The 13,566-nt window shown below is 41.8% G+C and overlaps 1 protein-coding gene and 1 long non-coding RNA gene across 3 annotated transcripts; one reads left to right on the top strand and one right to left on the bottom strand.

The window, feature by feature from the left end:
• Positions 1 to 300: 300 nt before the first annotated feature.
• On the bottom strand, positions 301 to 1,879 carry LOC136019363 (uncharacterized). Its single transcript, XR_010614849.1, has 2 exons — positions 1,842 to 1,879; positions 301 to 754 (listed from the first exon to the last, which is right to left on the bottom strand). It is a non-coding gene; the product is annotated as an uncharacterized LOC136019363 (long non-coding RNA).
• A 16-nt stretch (positions 1,880 to 1,895) lies between these two features.
• On the top strand, positions 1,896 to 13,239 carry CHMP1B (charged multivesicular body protein 1B). Of its 2 annotated transcripts, XR_010614848.1 has the most exons (9): positions 1,896 to 2,034; positions 4,530 to 4,627; positions 5,332 to 5,478; positions 6,141 to 6,209; positions 6,559 to 6,666; positions 7,634 to 7,677; positions 8,464 to 8,536; positions 9,567 to 10,725; positions 12,213 to 13,239. XR_010614848.1 is itself a non-coding variant. In XM_065689477.1 (8 exons), exons 1-8 carry the CDS (start codon positions 2,019 to 2,021, stop codon positions 9,609 to 9,611), a joined length of 600 nt encoding a protein of 199 aa, XP_065545549.1. In that variant the 5' UTR covers positions 1,896 to 2,018; the 3' UTR covers positions 9,612 to 13,239. The 2 variants fall into 2 exon arrangements, 1 of the variants encoding a protein (XP_065545549.1); XM_065689477.1 differs by having other exon boundaries at positions 9,567 to 13,239.
• The last annotated feature ends 327 nt before the right edge of the window (positions 13,240 to 13,566 follow it).

Here is a 13,566-nt window from a genome sequence, read left to right as displayed (position 1 = left end):
CAGCACTTCTGTTAACAGCTCCTGTCTGAGAGATACAGCAATAGGGAAAAACCTGCATCTGGAGATATCGGAGTGACTCAGCAAGGTGACTCAAGAAACTAATTCAACTTGCCAGAGGAATTACCAATTATGAAAGCGACTGTCACGAGCTTCTGAAATGACATCTCCAGCAATTCAACAGTGAACACAGCCCTTGTTTGGTCTTTGTTTCTACGTGACCTGAAGAGAAATGCAGAAATGCTGCACACATAGTGGGTAACTTTTAGTTAGGTATACTGAAATATGGGCAATAAACTGCAGAATGTCTCAACTCATTTATAAACATGATAAAAATACAGTCTGATAACAAATGATTGTACCAAAGGTTTTATATTGGTCATCCTCAGTGCTCTGAAGAAGATTAAGGTCTCTGATCTTGTTTCTGTGAACATTTGCACTAACTTCAAGCATGTGAAAATTCTTCCAGCAACCGCAGTGGGTGTTAAATCACTATCTTCTTTTTTCAGGTTAAATCTCTTTTTCCCGATGTATTAAAATTCTGCAACTTAGTCCAGTTCCATTCTGTCCAGCCTCAAAGGGAAGAGCTGAGATTTCCGTGTCCCAGAGCAGCCCTCAGCTGTGGGCAGGACACACTCCACAGAATGCAGTGGAGGGAAACCAACCCTGCAGAAATACTGTGTGGGGTTTATAGTTCATTTAAATAGCTTCATGGAATAGCATTCTGCTTCCCTTGAAAGGTAATTCCACTGGTTTCCTACTGGCAGGAAAGAAAGAGTAGCAACAGAAAAATTGGATGTGACAAGTTATCAAGGCTTTCCTCAGTGCATCAGAATTTGATGTTACTGCTTGTCAGGTTTAAAATGTTTTATCACTTTAAAAAGTATGACAGTGTATTAATATTGTATTTCGCTATATTTGAAATGAAACTTAACACTGTAACCTGAGAGGGGATCATCTTCAAAATAGAACAGGATTTTTAAATGAAAGTATAAAGAAATTCTAGGAAAGGCCTATAAATAACTTATAGGTAAGGCCAATACAATGTTATCTTTGTGCTACACACGTGAAGATTTCATGTATGTGTGTGTGTGTATAGAAACAAATACATATATGACCTGTTGTATAATTATTATTATATTGCAGAATAAAATATTTTACTATAATTTTAATATTATTAATATATAATTATATTAATGTATTTTAATTATTATTATATTAAATAAGCAGCTGAGGGGCTGAGGGTGTAGCTGCACACCCTGAGCCGGGAGAGGCACCAAGGGAGATTCCCCTGCGCTCCTAATCCAGCTCTGGGGCAGCAGCACCAGAGGGATGTGGAGCTGTTGGAGCGAGGCCAGAGGAGGCCACGGAGATGCTACAAGGGCTGGGGCAGCTCTGCTCTGGAGCCAGGCTGAGAGAGCTGGGCTGGGGCAGCCTGGACAAGAGAAGGCTCCTGAAGGGGAGACCTGAGAGCAGCTCCAGTGCCTAAAGGGGCTGCAGGAAACCTGGAGAGGGGCTTTGGACCAGGGACGCAGGGACAGGCCAAGGGGAATGGCTTGAACCTGCCAGAGGGGAGACTGAGATGAGCTCTTAGGCAGAAGCTCTTCCCTGTGAGGGTGCAGAGGCGCTGGCACAGGGTGCCCAGAGAAGCTGTGGCTGCCCCATCCCTGGCAGTGCTCAAGGCCAGGTTGGACACAGGGGCTTGGAGCAAGCTGCTCTATGGAAGGGGTCCCTGCCCGGGGCAGGGGTTGGAGCCGGATGAGCTTTGAGGTCCCTTCCATGGAGCCTCACAGCCCGGAACGCCACGATCCTACCCCACGGCCTTAGCACGGAACCCCACTCACCGCCCCATGCCACGCACGTGTTCTCGCGCGCAGGCGCGTCCCGGGCCCAGCCCGGTGCGGCTGCGCACAGCGGGGCGAGGCAGGCGGAAGCAGCAGCCGCGACAGCGCCGGGTGCGGGCCGTGCTGCCCCGCCGCTTCCCTCCCGTCCGCCGGAGCGCCGCGGAGCCGCCCGCCGCCATGGCCAACATGGAGAGTATCCTCGGGGCGCGGAGCCCCTTCAGCGTCCGTGCCGCGGCTGTGGCCGGTCCCTGCTGGCGCGGAGGCGGCGGCGCTTCCTTGCGGGGGCCGGGGGCTGGCGGGCCTCAGGGCGCAGGGCCCGCGGCTTGGGCCGGGCGGAGCGGAGCGGGGAGCCGGCGGCACTGGGCCGGTGCTCAGTGTGGGGCGGGCGGCAGTGGTGTGCGAGGCCGCTCCGCCCGGGGAGGGGCCCCCGACGTGCGACAGGGAGGGGTGGGACTGGGGAAGCGCGCATCGTCGCTCCTGGGGGCGGTGGGGGCCTGGGCTCGCCTCGGAGGGGCTTTGCCGGGAGGAGAAGGAGGGTTGGGGCGGTGGGTGAGACCCTGCCTGGAGACGGGCCTCGGAGCCTGGGGACTGCCCCCTCTGCCTGGGGGAGAGGGGAAGGGGAAGCTCATCTTGTTTTGGCAAGGCAGGGTCGGCAAGTGTTAGCGGGGGGCGAGACGGGGGCGGCAGCTTTCCCAGGCAGCAGCAAATGACAGCCCGGTCCCTATGGCCGGAAAGGGATTTATAGGGCAGAGTTGTGTAAATGCGTACTGGGGACATCTGACTGCTACGGTGTGTGTATACAGACTGGACAGATGTCCGCCCTAGACAGCTACCGCTGTCGGGTGAACGAATCGTGCTGTGCTTCCTGGTGTTCAGGAGTTGCACACAGGGAAAATCCTTGAGGGTAAATTTAAACGTTCTTGCTGTATAAAAGTATCTTAATGTGTAGGGGCAAAAAGTACTTTAAAGGTTACAGAGGGCCTGGTGGGGTTGAGGTATGCTGGCAAGTGCTCAGCATTGCTGTTGTTGTGGTAGGGCCTGGTGGAGAGCTGGAGCAGGTGACTGTGAGTCATGGTTAATGGTGGAAGTTCAAGTTCTGTTTCACTTTGGTTATGGCACGTTGGGAAAGATGCTTCAAGGGAGGAGTGGGAGGGGAGAGCTGCGGAGCTGACAGGGTGAGCTAAAGCCACAGGTTGATGGCCCGAGTGAGTAACTGAGGAAGTTATTTCCAGATAAACTGTTCTGAAATGGTGTTTCAGTGTAATCGGTGTTAATAGGTGGTGTCATGTTTTACCTGGTTGTGCCAGTCTCTGACCTGAAGTATGCTTGAATGAACAACCTAAAGGTGTTTTCCTGTTTGGTAAATGACCTAATCCGTGGGCTCAGTGCAGTACTGCTGGTGAAAGGGATGGAGACCTAGCTTTTAAAGCAAAGAAACTGAAATGCAAGCAGCAATTCGGGTGTTCCTGGCAGCTACCTTAACAAGTACCCTCAGTGTATGGGCACAGCTGTTACTTTCTGTGGCCTGCTTATGATGTTTATAGGGTAACAAATACATCAGCAGACTTCCTAATGTATTCAGGTTGCTGTCAGAGCTCCAAGATGTGTGGCTGGGCTTTAAAGGGAAAAAACAGTTCTGGAGTAATTTATATACTTGAAATATTAAAGAAACCACAAGTACTTCATAATGTTTAGCTTTATGTGCTTCCTCTTGGCTGTTAAGCATTTGGTACTTGCTGCATCTTTCTCTTGGGATATCAAAAGGTGGCATGAAAGGAGCCTATAAAGCTTTGTACTTCCTTTTTGTTTGAGAAAGACTGACCTTATTTAGAAGCTCTCATCAGCAGCATTTCAAGAGTATAGTGTTTTAATTATTATTTTCACAGGAGGTAATCTGCTCCCCGTCAGCAACAGTTTCATGCTGTCGTTCTAAGACACTAAGAAGTTTTGTTCTATTGTTGTCTTAGACCTTTAAGATTAAGCAGGACTTGAACTTCTTAAAAAGAGAGGTTTCTCTTGCTTTGGTGTTCTTTCCCAAAAGTCGGATGCCAGAGCTGCTGTGTCCCCAGAATTGCTCACATGACCCAGGGCTGGGAGGCTGCTCTGTGAAGAAGCTGCATGAGCAATATAAACCCAAGATCATACTGTGGCTTCAAAGGGCAGCCCGTCCTCCTGCTTTGTACTCGGGCATAGGCAGCCACTCCAGTTTGTTATTGCGTGGCTATTTTATCTTTTTGTTCCTCAACAGCCTGCTTTTTCAGGTGGGGGTGTTCCAGGCAGGCCAGTGAACTGCAATTTCATATCTCTGAGAGTCCAGGACTCCGTGTGTGTGAGTGAAAGTAACTGGCAGAGCAAGACTTTCAGTTCCTCTTGTGGGATGTTTGGTTTGTTGTATTTATCAGTCTGAAGTAGATCTGTTAAACAGAGACAGTTTGAGATCTGAACTTATGTTTTATGGCCTTACATTTTAGAAGCCAGATGATAAGTGGCATTATAATTGTAAAATAGCTTGGTAGGTCTCCTTACTGCATGAATTTCAGGGGCTTATTTAAGTAATATTTTCCAAGTTTTAAGATCACTAACAGGGAAAGACAGCATACACTACATTTGGTAGCACTTCAAACACAAGAGCAAAATCCTGTGATGAAAGGGTTGATCCTGTTCTTGAACCCTTAACTTGTGCTGCAGAACATCTGTTTAATTTGAAGTTTGCTGCAAAGGAACTCAACAGGAACTCAAAAAAATGTGACAAAGAAGAAAAGGCCGAGAAAGCTAAAATTAAAAAGGTAAGCAGTGAGTCTGAAACAACTCTTTAGATCTGTTTACAGATTATGGCAGATTCTACCATTTTCCTGGTACACACGCTAATAATACCTTGGTAAATGTCTGATTTAAAATACATGATTATTAATCTTCCCATACTTAAGAAATACGAGGATACATTCTTGTGTGTCCTCTTGCACAGCTTGTGGCATTTTCTTCCTGAGAATATTGGTTTATGAATTTTGTTAGAGACTGTTGTTCTCAGAGTTAAAAATGTTTAATCTTATTGTTTATCATCTTGAACTGAAAGGGTTTATGAAGAGGAACTGCAAAATAGGTTTTGAGTCCTTGGAAGTAGTAAAGAGAGAGGCTAAATTGTTTTTTTTTGCTATTTTTGACCATGAGATACAACCATGCCAACTGCATATGTCTTTGGGTCTTAATACTGAAAACATTCTTAGGAATGAGAAAATCATGTTTCTGCAGCTCTGTAAAGCCTCCTACTCAAAGTGCATGTCGGATAGCATCCTTGAAAAGAACTTAGGAGTTCACATCTTGGAAAGTTTGAGAACTTACGGGGAGGAAGGAGGGGTTTATTTTCTCTTTTAGTAGAAAAGACGCTGTGATGAATTGATGCTTACTTAAAAAAATCAGACAGTACTCGGAAATCATGCTTACAGGAGCAGGGAAGGTTAAAATGCTTTTTCTTTTTTCTTTTTTTTTTCAGGCAATTCAGAAGGGTAACATGGAAGTCGCACGGATACACGCAGAAAATGCAATCCGACAGAAGAATCAAGCCATCAATTTCTTGCGCATGAGTGCTAGGGTAGATGCTGTAGCAGCAAGAGTTCAGACTGCAGTGACAATGGGCAAGGTAAGTCTGTTTTCACAAATCTATTGCAAGGATGAGACCTCTGATCTTAGAAGTGACTTAATTCTGTCTATAATGAGCTGAGAATTTCCAGTTTTCGTTTCAGGTGTAGTCAGTAGTTAATCAGGTACAGGAATCACCCGGGCAGCTGCTCTTTAGGAATAGATTGCTATCCACTATGTTTTGTAGCTAGTAACTTTTGTTAGCTGTTACTAAGGAGACAGTGTGTTTTACTGGTTACACTTCTGATTATTTTGCAAAGATATTGCTCCCCTTCCATATACATGAAGGCATGTTGTAGGACTTGTGACACCAGAGATTGTTTTTAGCTCAAGTAGTTTTTTATGGTAAATGGCTGTACTGTTGTTCTGTGATCTGTATGTTAAATATATCCCTTAATACTGGTAGGTCTTGAGACCTAACAAGAAGGTAATGCCATATACACCTCATTTTCTATTGAGTTTCAGCTCAGAATGCATATTTCAAGTGTTTGAGTTAATTTATAGAATTTTAAGTGTACGAGCTATAGAAAAGTGGTGTTCTAGATGGCAATAGTGGGTGCCCTACTACTTGGTACTGTAGAAAGTCTGGCTGGAGATAAGAGAGCTTGGTAAGAAACTGCTCATTTTTCTTTCATTGTAATATTTTCCTTTACCTCATTTCAGGTAACAAAGTCAATGGCAGGGGTAGTTAAGTCTATGGATGCCACACTGAAGAGCATGAACTTGGAAAAGGTAAATAGACTGACTTTTCTTGGAGCTGCATGTCAAAAGCAGAAAGGGCAACAGACATAAGTTTTAAAAAGGGGAATTCCACTCAAGAGAAAAGGCTTTGCAGTGGGGTAGATCCTAGAATAAGTTGTGAAGTCTTCATAAATGGAGATGCTCAAAACTTGGCTGAACAGGGCCCTGACCAACCTGCTTGAACTGCAGCATTAGATAAACTTCACACTTGACGTAGGGAGGGGGGCAAGCTTCTGATCTCTGAAAGCTGCCTGCCCCTTGTACTGTGGTTCTCTTTTTACCAGTTGAGAGGTACTTCTCTTTTGTCACCTGCAGAACATTGATTTGATGTTTTTTATAGATATCTGCACTAATGGATAAATTTGAGCATCAATTTGAAACACTAGATGTTCAGACACAACAGATGGAAGACACAATGAGCAACACTACTACACTAACAACGCCACAAGTAAGAATTTTTTTAAGGTGATTTTAAATGTTGTGTCTAAATGTATGGAAATGTCTGATTCTCTCCTTTCTATCTACTTCGAGGCGTAGCAGCAGCTGGAGCCTTTTTACTTTGCTTTGTGCTTTTTTGTGACGAAGAGAATATTGCAGATTATTGTCACAAGTAGAGAGGATCACATACATGTATTTTGGTCTATTTCACTCTTACAGCAGGCTTTATTTTATATTATATCTTGAAAACCTTAACCCTCCTACTAAATAAGCAGAGTTGTGAACCAGAAGACACTGCAGCATTAATTATCAAAACAGAATATGCTGTGAGAAAATAAATAGTTCTAACTCATTGATACTAATGACATGACATTAGTCACCACCAAATTAGTAGTGGTATATGCAATGGAAAGGTTGTTAATTACATACTTTCAATTTGTGGGAGTGTGTTTACTAAAATAAATCTTTAAATAATGCTTGACATAGTTAAGAATTCCTAGCAGCTGTTCCCTTGTGCTCTTCCACAAGGAACTAAATGTGCTATTCTCACAGAAGTTTTGACAGAGAGAGAAATTTGCTGGAGATAGTGCTTTGTCAAGAAATTAAACCTAAACCCAAATCCAGTAAACCACATCTATTGGAGATGAGCTTTTTTCCATGTTGTGCAAAGCAGTGTTTTAGTAGCTAATAATCCACACTTGCAATATTCAAGTATAAGTTTGAGAGTATTTATGGATAAGTTTAATTCTTTGAAAGCTAGAGCTCATTATTTTGGAAGCTAGAGTTCAATTAATGGGATTTTAACAGGCTGAGCACCTCTACTCAATTTTTTTGCGTTCATACAGGCCCTTCTGGTATTCTGTAAAAAGGCATTTACCTTTAAATCACTTTTGTTAATCCCCATTCTCTCAAGATTTAACAGAAGAGGTTGTCATAAGCTACAATATGCAACAATCAGATTTTTCTTCTTGCTCTAGAACCAAGTGGATATGCTTCTACAGGAAATGGCAGATGAAGCAGGGTAGGTAAAATTTTGACTGTTGCTTGATTAAATCTTGGATCCAGCAATCCTTCCTGATTAACTTCAAGGTCAGATACCCTTGTTTTATATGGTTCTGTCTCTTGGAAGAGAAGACAAATCACTGTTTTTCTTTCATCTCTGGATATAATTCTTGTAGTAGTTTAGTTGCTGGTATTTCATTCTGTTCTCACTCAGAGTTGCTGTGTCAGGATGCAAGGGTTATTGTTCAAAAGCCTAAAATCACTTGTCATGTCATGATAGCATTTCATTATTTACTTGGATTGGCATTAGCAATCCTTGCCATGTTTCTCCACAATTTTCTCTTTTTTCCACCCCTCTTACCACATGAAAACTTCCTGTAGTTCTGCTTTCATAAGCCAGATGTTGCTAAACAGGTTGTCATGACATATTTAAGCCTTTAGGGTTATACTGAAGTATTTCAGAGACTTTTACTTGGCTTCTTGGTGACACGGAAGTTAAAACTGTCAGTATTGGCTTGAGCATATTTTGTCATTCATAAGTATGCCTTGTCTGATACACCTCTGTTAAACACCTATCTTGCTCAGTCCTGATTTCGTAGAATTAATTGAGCTATTTCTAATTATAATATGACTTTTCTTTGCAATGAGTCAAATTTATTGATGAAGTTGCCTAGCTGGAGTACAGCATTCATGGGATGTGGGTGGCCTCATGCTCTCTCAGTATTCCTCTGCTTATCAATTACCGTGCTTCTTCCTGTAGCCGTGTATGCCTGACTTGTGTTTTTTGTTTTGTTTCTCCTATTAGTCTTGATCTGAACATGGAACTACCTCAAGGACAGACAGGTTCTGTTGGTACAAGCGTTGCCTCAGCAGAACAGGTAAACATTTCATTCCATTGGAATCAATATTTTCTGGAGAAATGTGGTATTATGAGATTGAATGCTTCACTCAATCAGACTTGCTGAAGTGTAATTAGATTTTAGCTGTCCCAAAGAAATGGCATGTAGTTAAAATAATCTTGCAATTCAAATAACTGTAACAATGCAACTTTAACATTAACAAAGTATACAACTGCTTTGTAAATCCAGAAAGTTTAGATGTTCTAGGTTTATTTTTGAATGGTTATTTCAGAGAGTTCCAAATGGCTGACTCTCCTGCCTACTCCAGAGTTAAGGAATCCAGCCATCTCCTATAGCATACATAAGGGGTTTGGGTTTTTTCTCTTTAATGTGTGGAAGGTCTTCAGAGACTAGTGGCAAAGATTCCACATTTGCTGTAGATGAGAGCTTAGAATTTCTTGTGCATGAGCAGATCCTGATGTCAGGGTTGCACAGATCTTCTGGTGAGTTGCTTTTCCCATTCTAGAGGGACACATTTGAGGGAATGAAAAGTTTATTTCTATCATCCTTCGTGGAAAAGGCTTTAGGGAACTTTATCTTAACTGACCCATCTTTGGGAAGCCCCAGGTATCCCAGGTTCTATGAAAGGTTTGGTTTCACCCTGTGCTAGGTCCCCTAAAACCTTCTGCTGTCATGCTGTAGCAGTTAAGTTGCATACCAGCCTTGGTCAGCCAAGGCTACATCCAAATAAGGAGGCATTCTGTAAGAGCTGATTTGCACTTGCAAAGATGATCCATGTAAAAACCATGAACAAACCCAGCCCTATCTCTGCTTGCTGTGTTCTGAAACTCCTTCCTAGATGTCTACCACTGGAGATAAGGTATCTGTATGGACCTGGGGTCTCACCGGGTACAGTCGTTCTTGAGGTCTTAAGTAAATCTTTTAAGTCTTGTGCATTAGAGAATTTCCTGTTATCCAGACACAAGATTGCTTGACCATTGCAGAACTTTGCGAAACTGAATTTTCGTGTTACTGATAGCTGGTTTCTTTGTGTTTTACAATTCTGCAGGATGAGCTGTCACAGAGACTGGCCCGCCTGCGTGATCAAGTTTAAGTCAAACAAAGCTGCAATTCTTTGTACATGCTTTCAAAACACCCTTTCTGTAGCTCTTCCTTCTTTACACAAGAGAGGTGTATACAGTATGGCTTATGTTATTTGAATACTTGTAATATAGGGTTCTTCACTCCTAGCTTGCTATTGTTTCTAAAATTCATGAAGTAACCCAAATATATCAGCTCTTTAATGTCCTTTCCTGTACATTTTGAAGTTGATATATTTTTGCAAGCTTTTTTCACGAAAGCAAGTTTAAGTTTTAAGCCAGCTGGTAATGTTGGTACCTTTTAGCTAAAGGAAAAGCAGGGTGTCATTGATAAATATTTTAAATTATGAAGTGATTTATTATTATTTTTTTTTTAACAATGAGAACTGTTTATGGTTGGGGAACTGATGTATTCAGTTCAGATGATAGTTGTTGTTAACTTTCTTACACAGCCAAACTCCTGGAACATGCAAAGGTGGACAGTGTGGTCTTAATGGAAAATATGCTTGTTAAATCGAATACTTTGAGGTTTTTAGTCATTTAAAGGTAAGGTAATTGTGCTGAAATTAATGGTTTAGTTAAAAAATGAATTATAAAAGCTGTTTTCATATAATTGGGAACTTGTACAGTGTCATCACTTAAGTGCAGGATGAATAAAATATATTTTTCAACTCTGTCAGTTCTGTTGAATGTTGCAGCTTGCTTGTAGAATAATGTCAAGTGCTATAGGTTCTTCATTTTGCGTGCTTCTCAGCATCCTGGGGTGCAGCCAGTTATGCCACTCACACCTCTTTTGTATCAACATGTAGTTCCTGTTAACAGGGAGCTCATGCTATCTGTTTTTATGGATTTGAGCTCAGAAGCCTTGTATGAAATAACTGAAGCCTGCTTTTCTCCATTCCTTCTTACTCTGTCTTAGCTTTTAATCTTGTCACTCCTTTATATGTAAGGACAAGTCTTGTGATCATATTCTATGCTTCAGTGCTTTTCCATACGTGAAAAATACAGAAGTGCTTTTCCTCAGGTTCAGATCTTCAGTCCTCCTTCAGCAGTTGGGGTCCAACCCTGTCTTCTCCAACCAGGAGAAGACCCTTAGATCAGCTTTTCCTCCTCTGCACTTTGTATCAGGTGAGATGTGGGTGAGTGGCACAGGCCAGCTCAGTTGAAGGGGGTTAGGCTGCATTAAGAACAGCTGTTATACCTCAGTTTTTGAGGTACAGTGTTGCTCTTTGCAGATAAAATAACATCATTTGTAGTATTGTGGGTTGTATGGAGAAGCTAGTTTGTTTTAGTAATACCTTTGTATTTCTGCACAGTTAAGAGAATCTACTGGCCTCCAACACTTGGCTGCAGTTGTGAATAAATGGTTGTAGAAATCTATAGCTGAGACTGGTCGTGATGTGATAAACAGTGATGCTAAAATTTCCTTTCGACTTTTGAGGCTTATTTTTTTTGTTCTATCTTTGTAGGGGTGAGGGAAGGTGTAAAGCACTGGACTTGGCATTAGTACTGAATTCGCTGGTGTTCAGGTTCACTTGGAATTCCCAGTGTTGGGAAGTATTTAAGAAAAAAACCCATACTTTGCTTTTTTTAGTCAAGCAGGATTTTTTCAGTGAAAATGTGCAAAAATGGTGAAACATTTCAGAGCAGTTTCAAACTATGTTTTGGATGTGTTTGTTGAATCACTCTGAAGGTTTAGTGGGATGTTACATGCTGAAGTATTCAAGGCTACTGTAAAAAGATAAGGAAACCAAGATAGACAAAACAGCCTAAAATGCTGTGGAATTCTCTCTCCCACTGGCAGCCTAAACTAAAACAATTTGTTTCAAATGTGGTTCTTTCACTTGTTTATGTTTCCTTTCAATGCAGTTTTCTTTTCAATGCCTTGAATGTTTCTCTTATAAATGGGAGAAATTGGAAGATGTTTAAAAATGCTGTGCTCACAGCTGTAATCTTGGTAAAATCCTTTCAAATTATTAAAAAGCACTGTAGGAAAGGAGCTATATATTACATTTATTTTTTTCCCCAAGCTCCTTCTGAACACTATAACAATACCATAGTGGTGTATCTATGCAACCAGGTTACCCCCAACTGGGTAACTGTTTGTGTGTGTGCCTTTGCCTTGCTGAATTTATCTTTTTTTTTTTAACTCAATTACTTCATCTCATTAGAGGATTGGAAACTCACTGTTGTGTGATAACAGCTGCACACCTCAGTTCACTTGATTGGAAACTCACTGTTGTGTAGTAACAGCTCCACACTTCAGTTAACTTTGTGGTTGCTTATGGATTCAGCTGTACTATGAAGTCCTGAGGTTTTTGCTGCTTAATATTAGACAACTTCAGCTCTCTTGTCAGGGTCATGCTAATGTTAAAGCTTATGCTGCCTTCAGACTGTTCCTGGCCATTCTTAAACTGTTTGAGGAGGCAGACAGCAATTCTGAGGTTCCATGCGGTTTGTTTTCTGAGTATGTTACCTTGCTGTGAGCCTTGGGGCTTGCCTTCGGGGAGTTTAAAAATAGAGGGAGATGAGACTGCTGCAAGGCAAATATTAAATAAGCTTCATTATCTTACTGGCTATACACAGCCTCTTCTGTGGGTTTGATCTCATTTCAGGCTTGCGAATTCCAGTACCAGAATAAATTCCCAGTATCCTTCAAAGGGATTGACAAGTAAGCATACGTGCTTGACTGACATCATTAATGTTACCCAGCGGGACTATGATGCAAAGAGGTAGGCAGGCTTAGGTGACCGGGGGAAGAAATAACGTCTTTGAAACAATGAGTTTGTGCCCTGCTGACTTCACTCGAGAAATGCTGTGTATTTCAGCAGCGCCAGGGTTTTGTGCTGGCTGCTTCTGAGTGTAGAACTCCTGCCCTCTCCTGGAGGAAACCGTTTCTCTTTAGAAGCGCTTGTGTCAGTTGGCATTCGGGAAGTTTGAACAGTTATTTTGTGAATATGTGTATTTTGTTTTTCTCAAGTCTTTTGGAAATGCTTGAAACTGAAAGTTACTCTTAAAGCAATGTTTGAGTTTCATATCCTTCCTCCATTCAGGCTCTCCTCAAAACAATGGCTCTTTTATGACAGCCCTGGCTGCTCCCTCCTGTGTTTTTTCTAAGTTGTCTGTGTTTGTAGAAGTTCATTTCATGTTAAATAAATAATGTGCACTTTTATGTAACCCTACTATCAGATAATGTTTCAATATTTGTGCTCATGAGCAGAGACATCTACAGTGAAACATTGCTTGAAATGTTGAAAGATGGTTTTGCTTCATGTTTTTTTCCTTGATTCCCAAAGTTGGTTGTGTGTGGTGGCATTAGTCTTCATTCATTTGAATTCCAGAATGAAAAGCCATGAAGAGCTTCAGATGAAAGAAGGGAGGAAAAGAACAACTTGAACTTTCTCAATTGCAGTGGGATAAAATGATCAAGTTGCCTTTGGAGATCCTCAGAGCCAAAAAATAGTGACATTTTGTTAAATATAATTAGCAGTTGTGTACAGAGATAAATTCTGAAGCTGGTGACATGTATAGAGAGGAGAATAATTTTTGTAGCTCTGGTAGACTTCATTTTGAAAACTGCTTTACTTGTAAAGGACAGTTTGTAAATGTAACTTCAAGTGGTCAATAAAATTGTACAGACAACTTCAGGTGTGTTCCTGGGCTATGTGGCTCTTTGCTGGTGCATCTTGGTCCCTGGGTAAACAAGCAGTTGTCATCATTATTTTCCTGTGAGATTATGATTAGAAATTTAAACCTTTATGGAGAGAAAGTAAGAAGTAGTGTGGGTGCTATTGAGAAAGATTTGGGGCAACAGTAAGTATAGCAATATAAAATATGATCTGCTTAAAATTGGTTGGGTTTTTATGTTTAGTCTGTTATGGAGTGTATCGCTTATGCTTAAAAAATCTAAGAGGGTTTTCTGCACTTGCCTGCGTATATAAGGGGTTGTGTGGGAAGCTGGCAGGAGCT

The sequence above is a fragment of the Lathamus discolor genome, chromosome 9, assembly GCF_037157495.1.
Source record: "Lathamus discolor isolate bLatDis1 chromosome 9, bLatDis1.hap1, whole genome shotgun sequence".
NCBI lineage: Eukaryota > Metazoa > Chordata > Aves > Psittaciformes > Psittacidae > Lathamus > Lathamus discolor.
The sequence above is the reverse complement of the archived record's forward strand: the minus strand, read 5'-3'. Positions and strand labels throughout refer to the sequence as shown.

Excerpts from the sequence above, each read along its gene's own strand:
- CHMP1B (XM_065689477.1), top strand. Across the intron at positions 6,667-7,633 it reads CTACACTAACAACGCCACAA|AACCAAGTGGATATGCTTCT; the intron begins GTAAGAATTTTT and ends TTCTTGCTCTAG. Across the intron at positions 7,678-8,463 it reads GAAATGGCAGATGAAGCAGG|TCTTGATCTGAACATGGAAC; the intron begins GTAGGTAAAATT and ends TTCTCCTATTAG.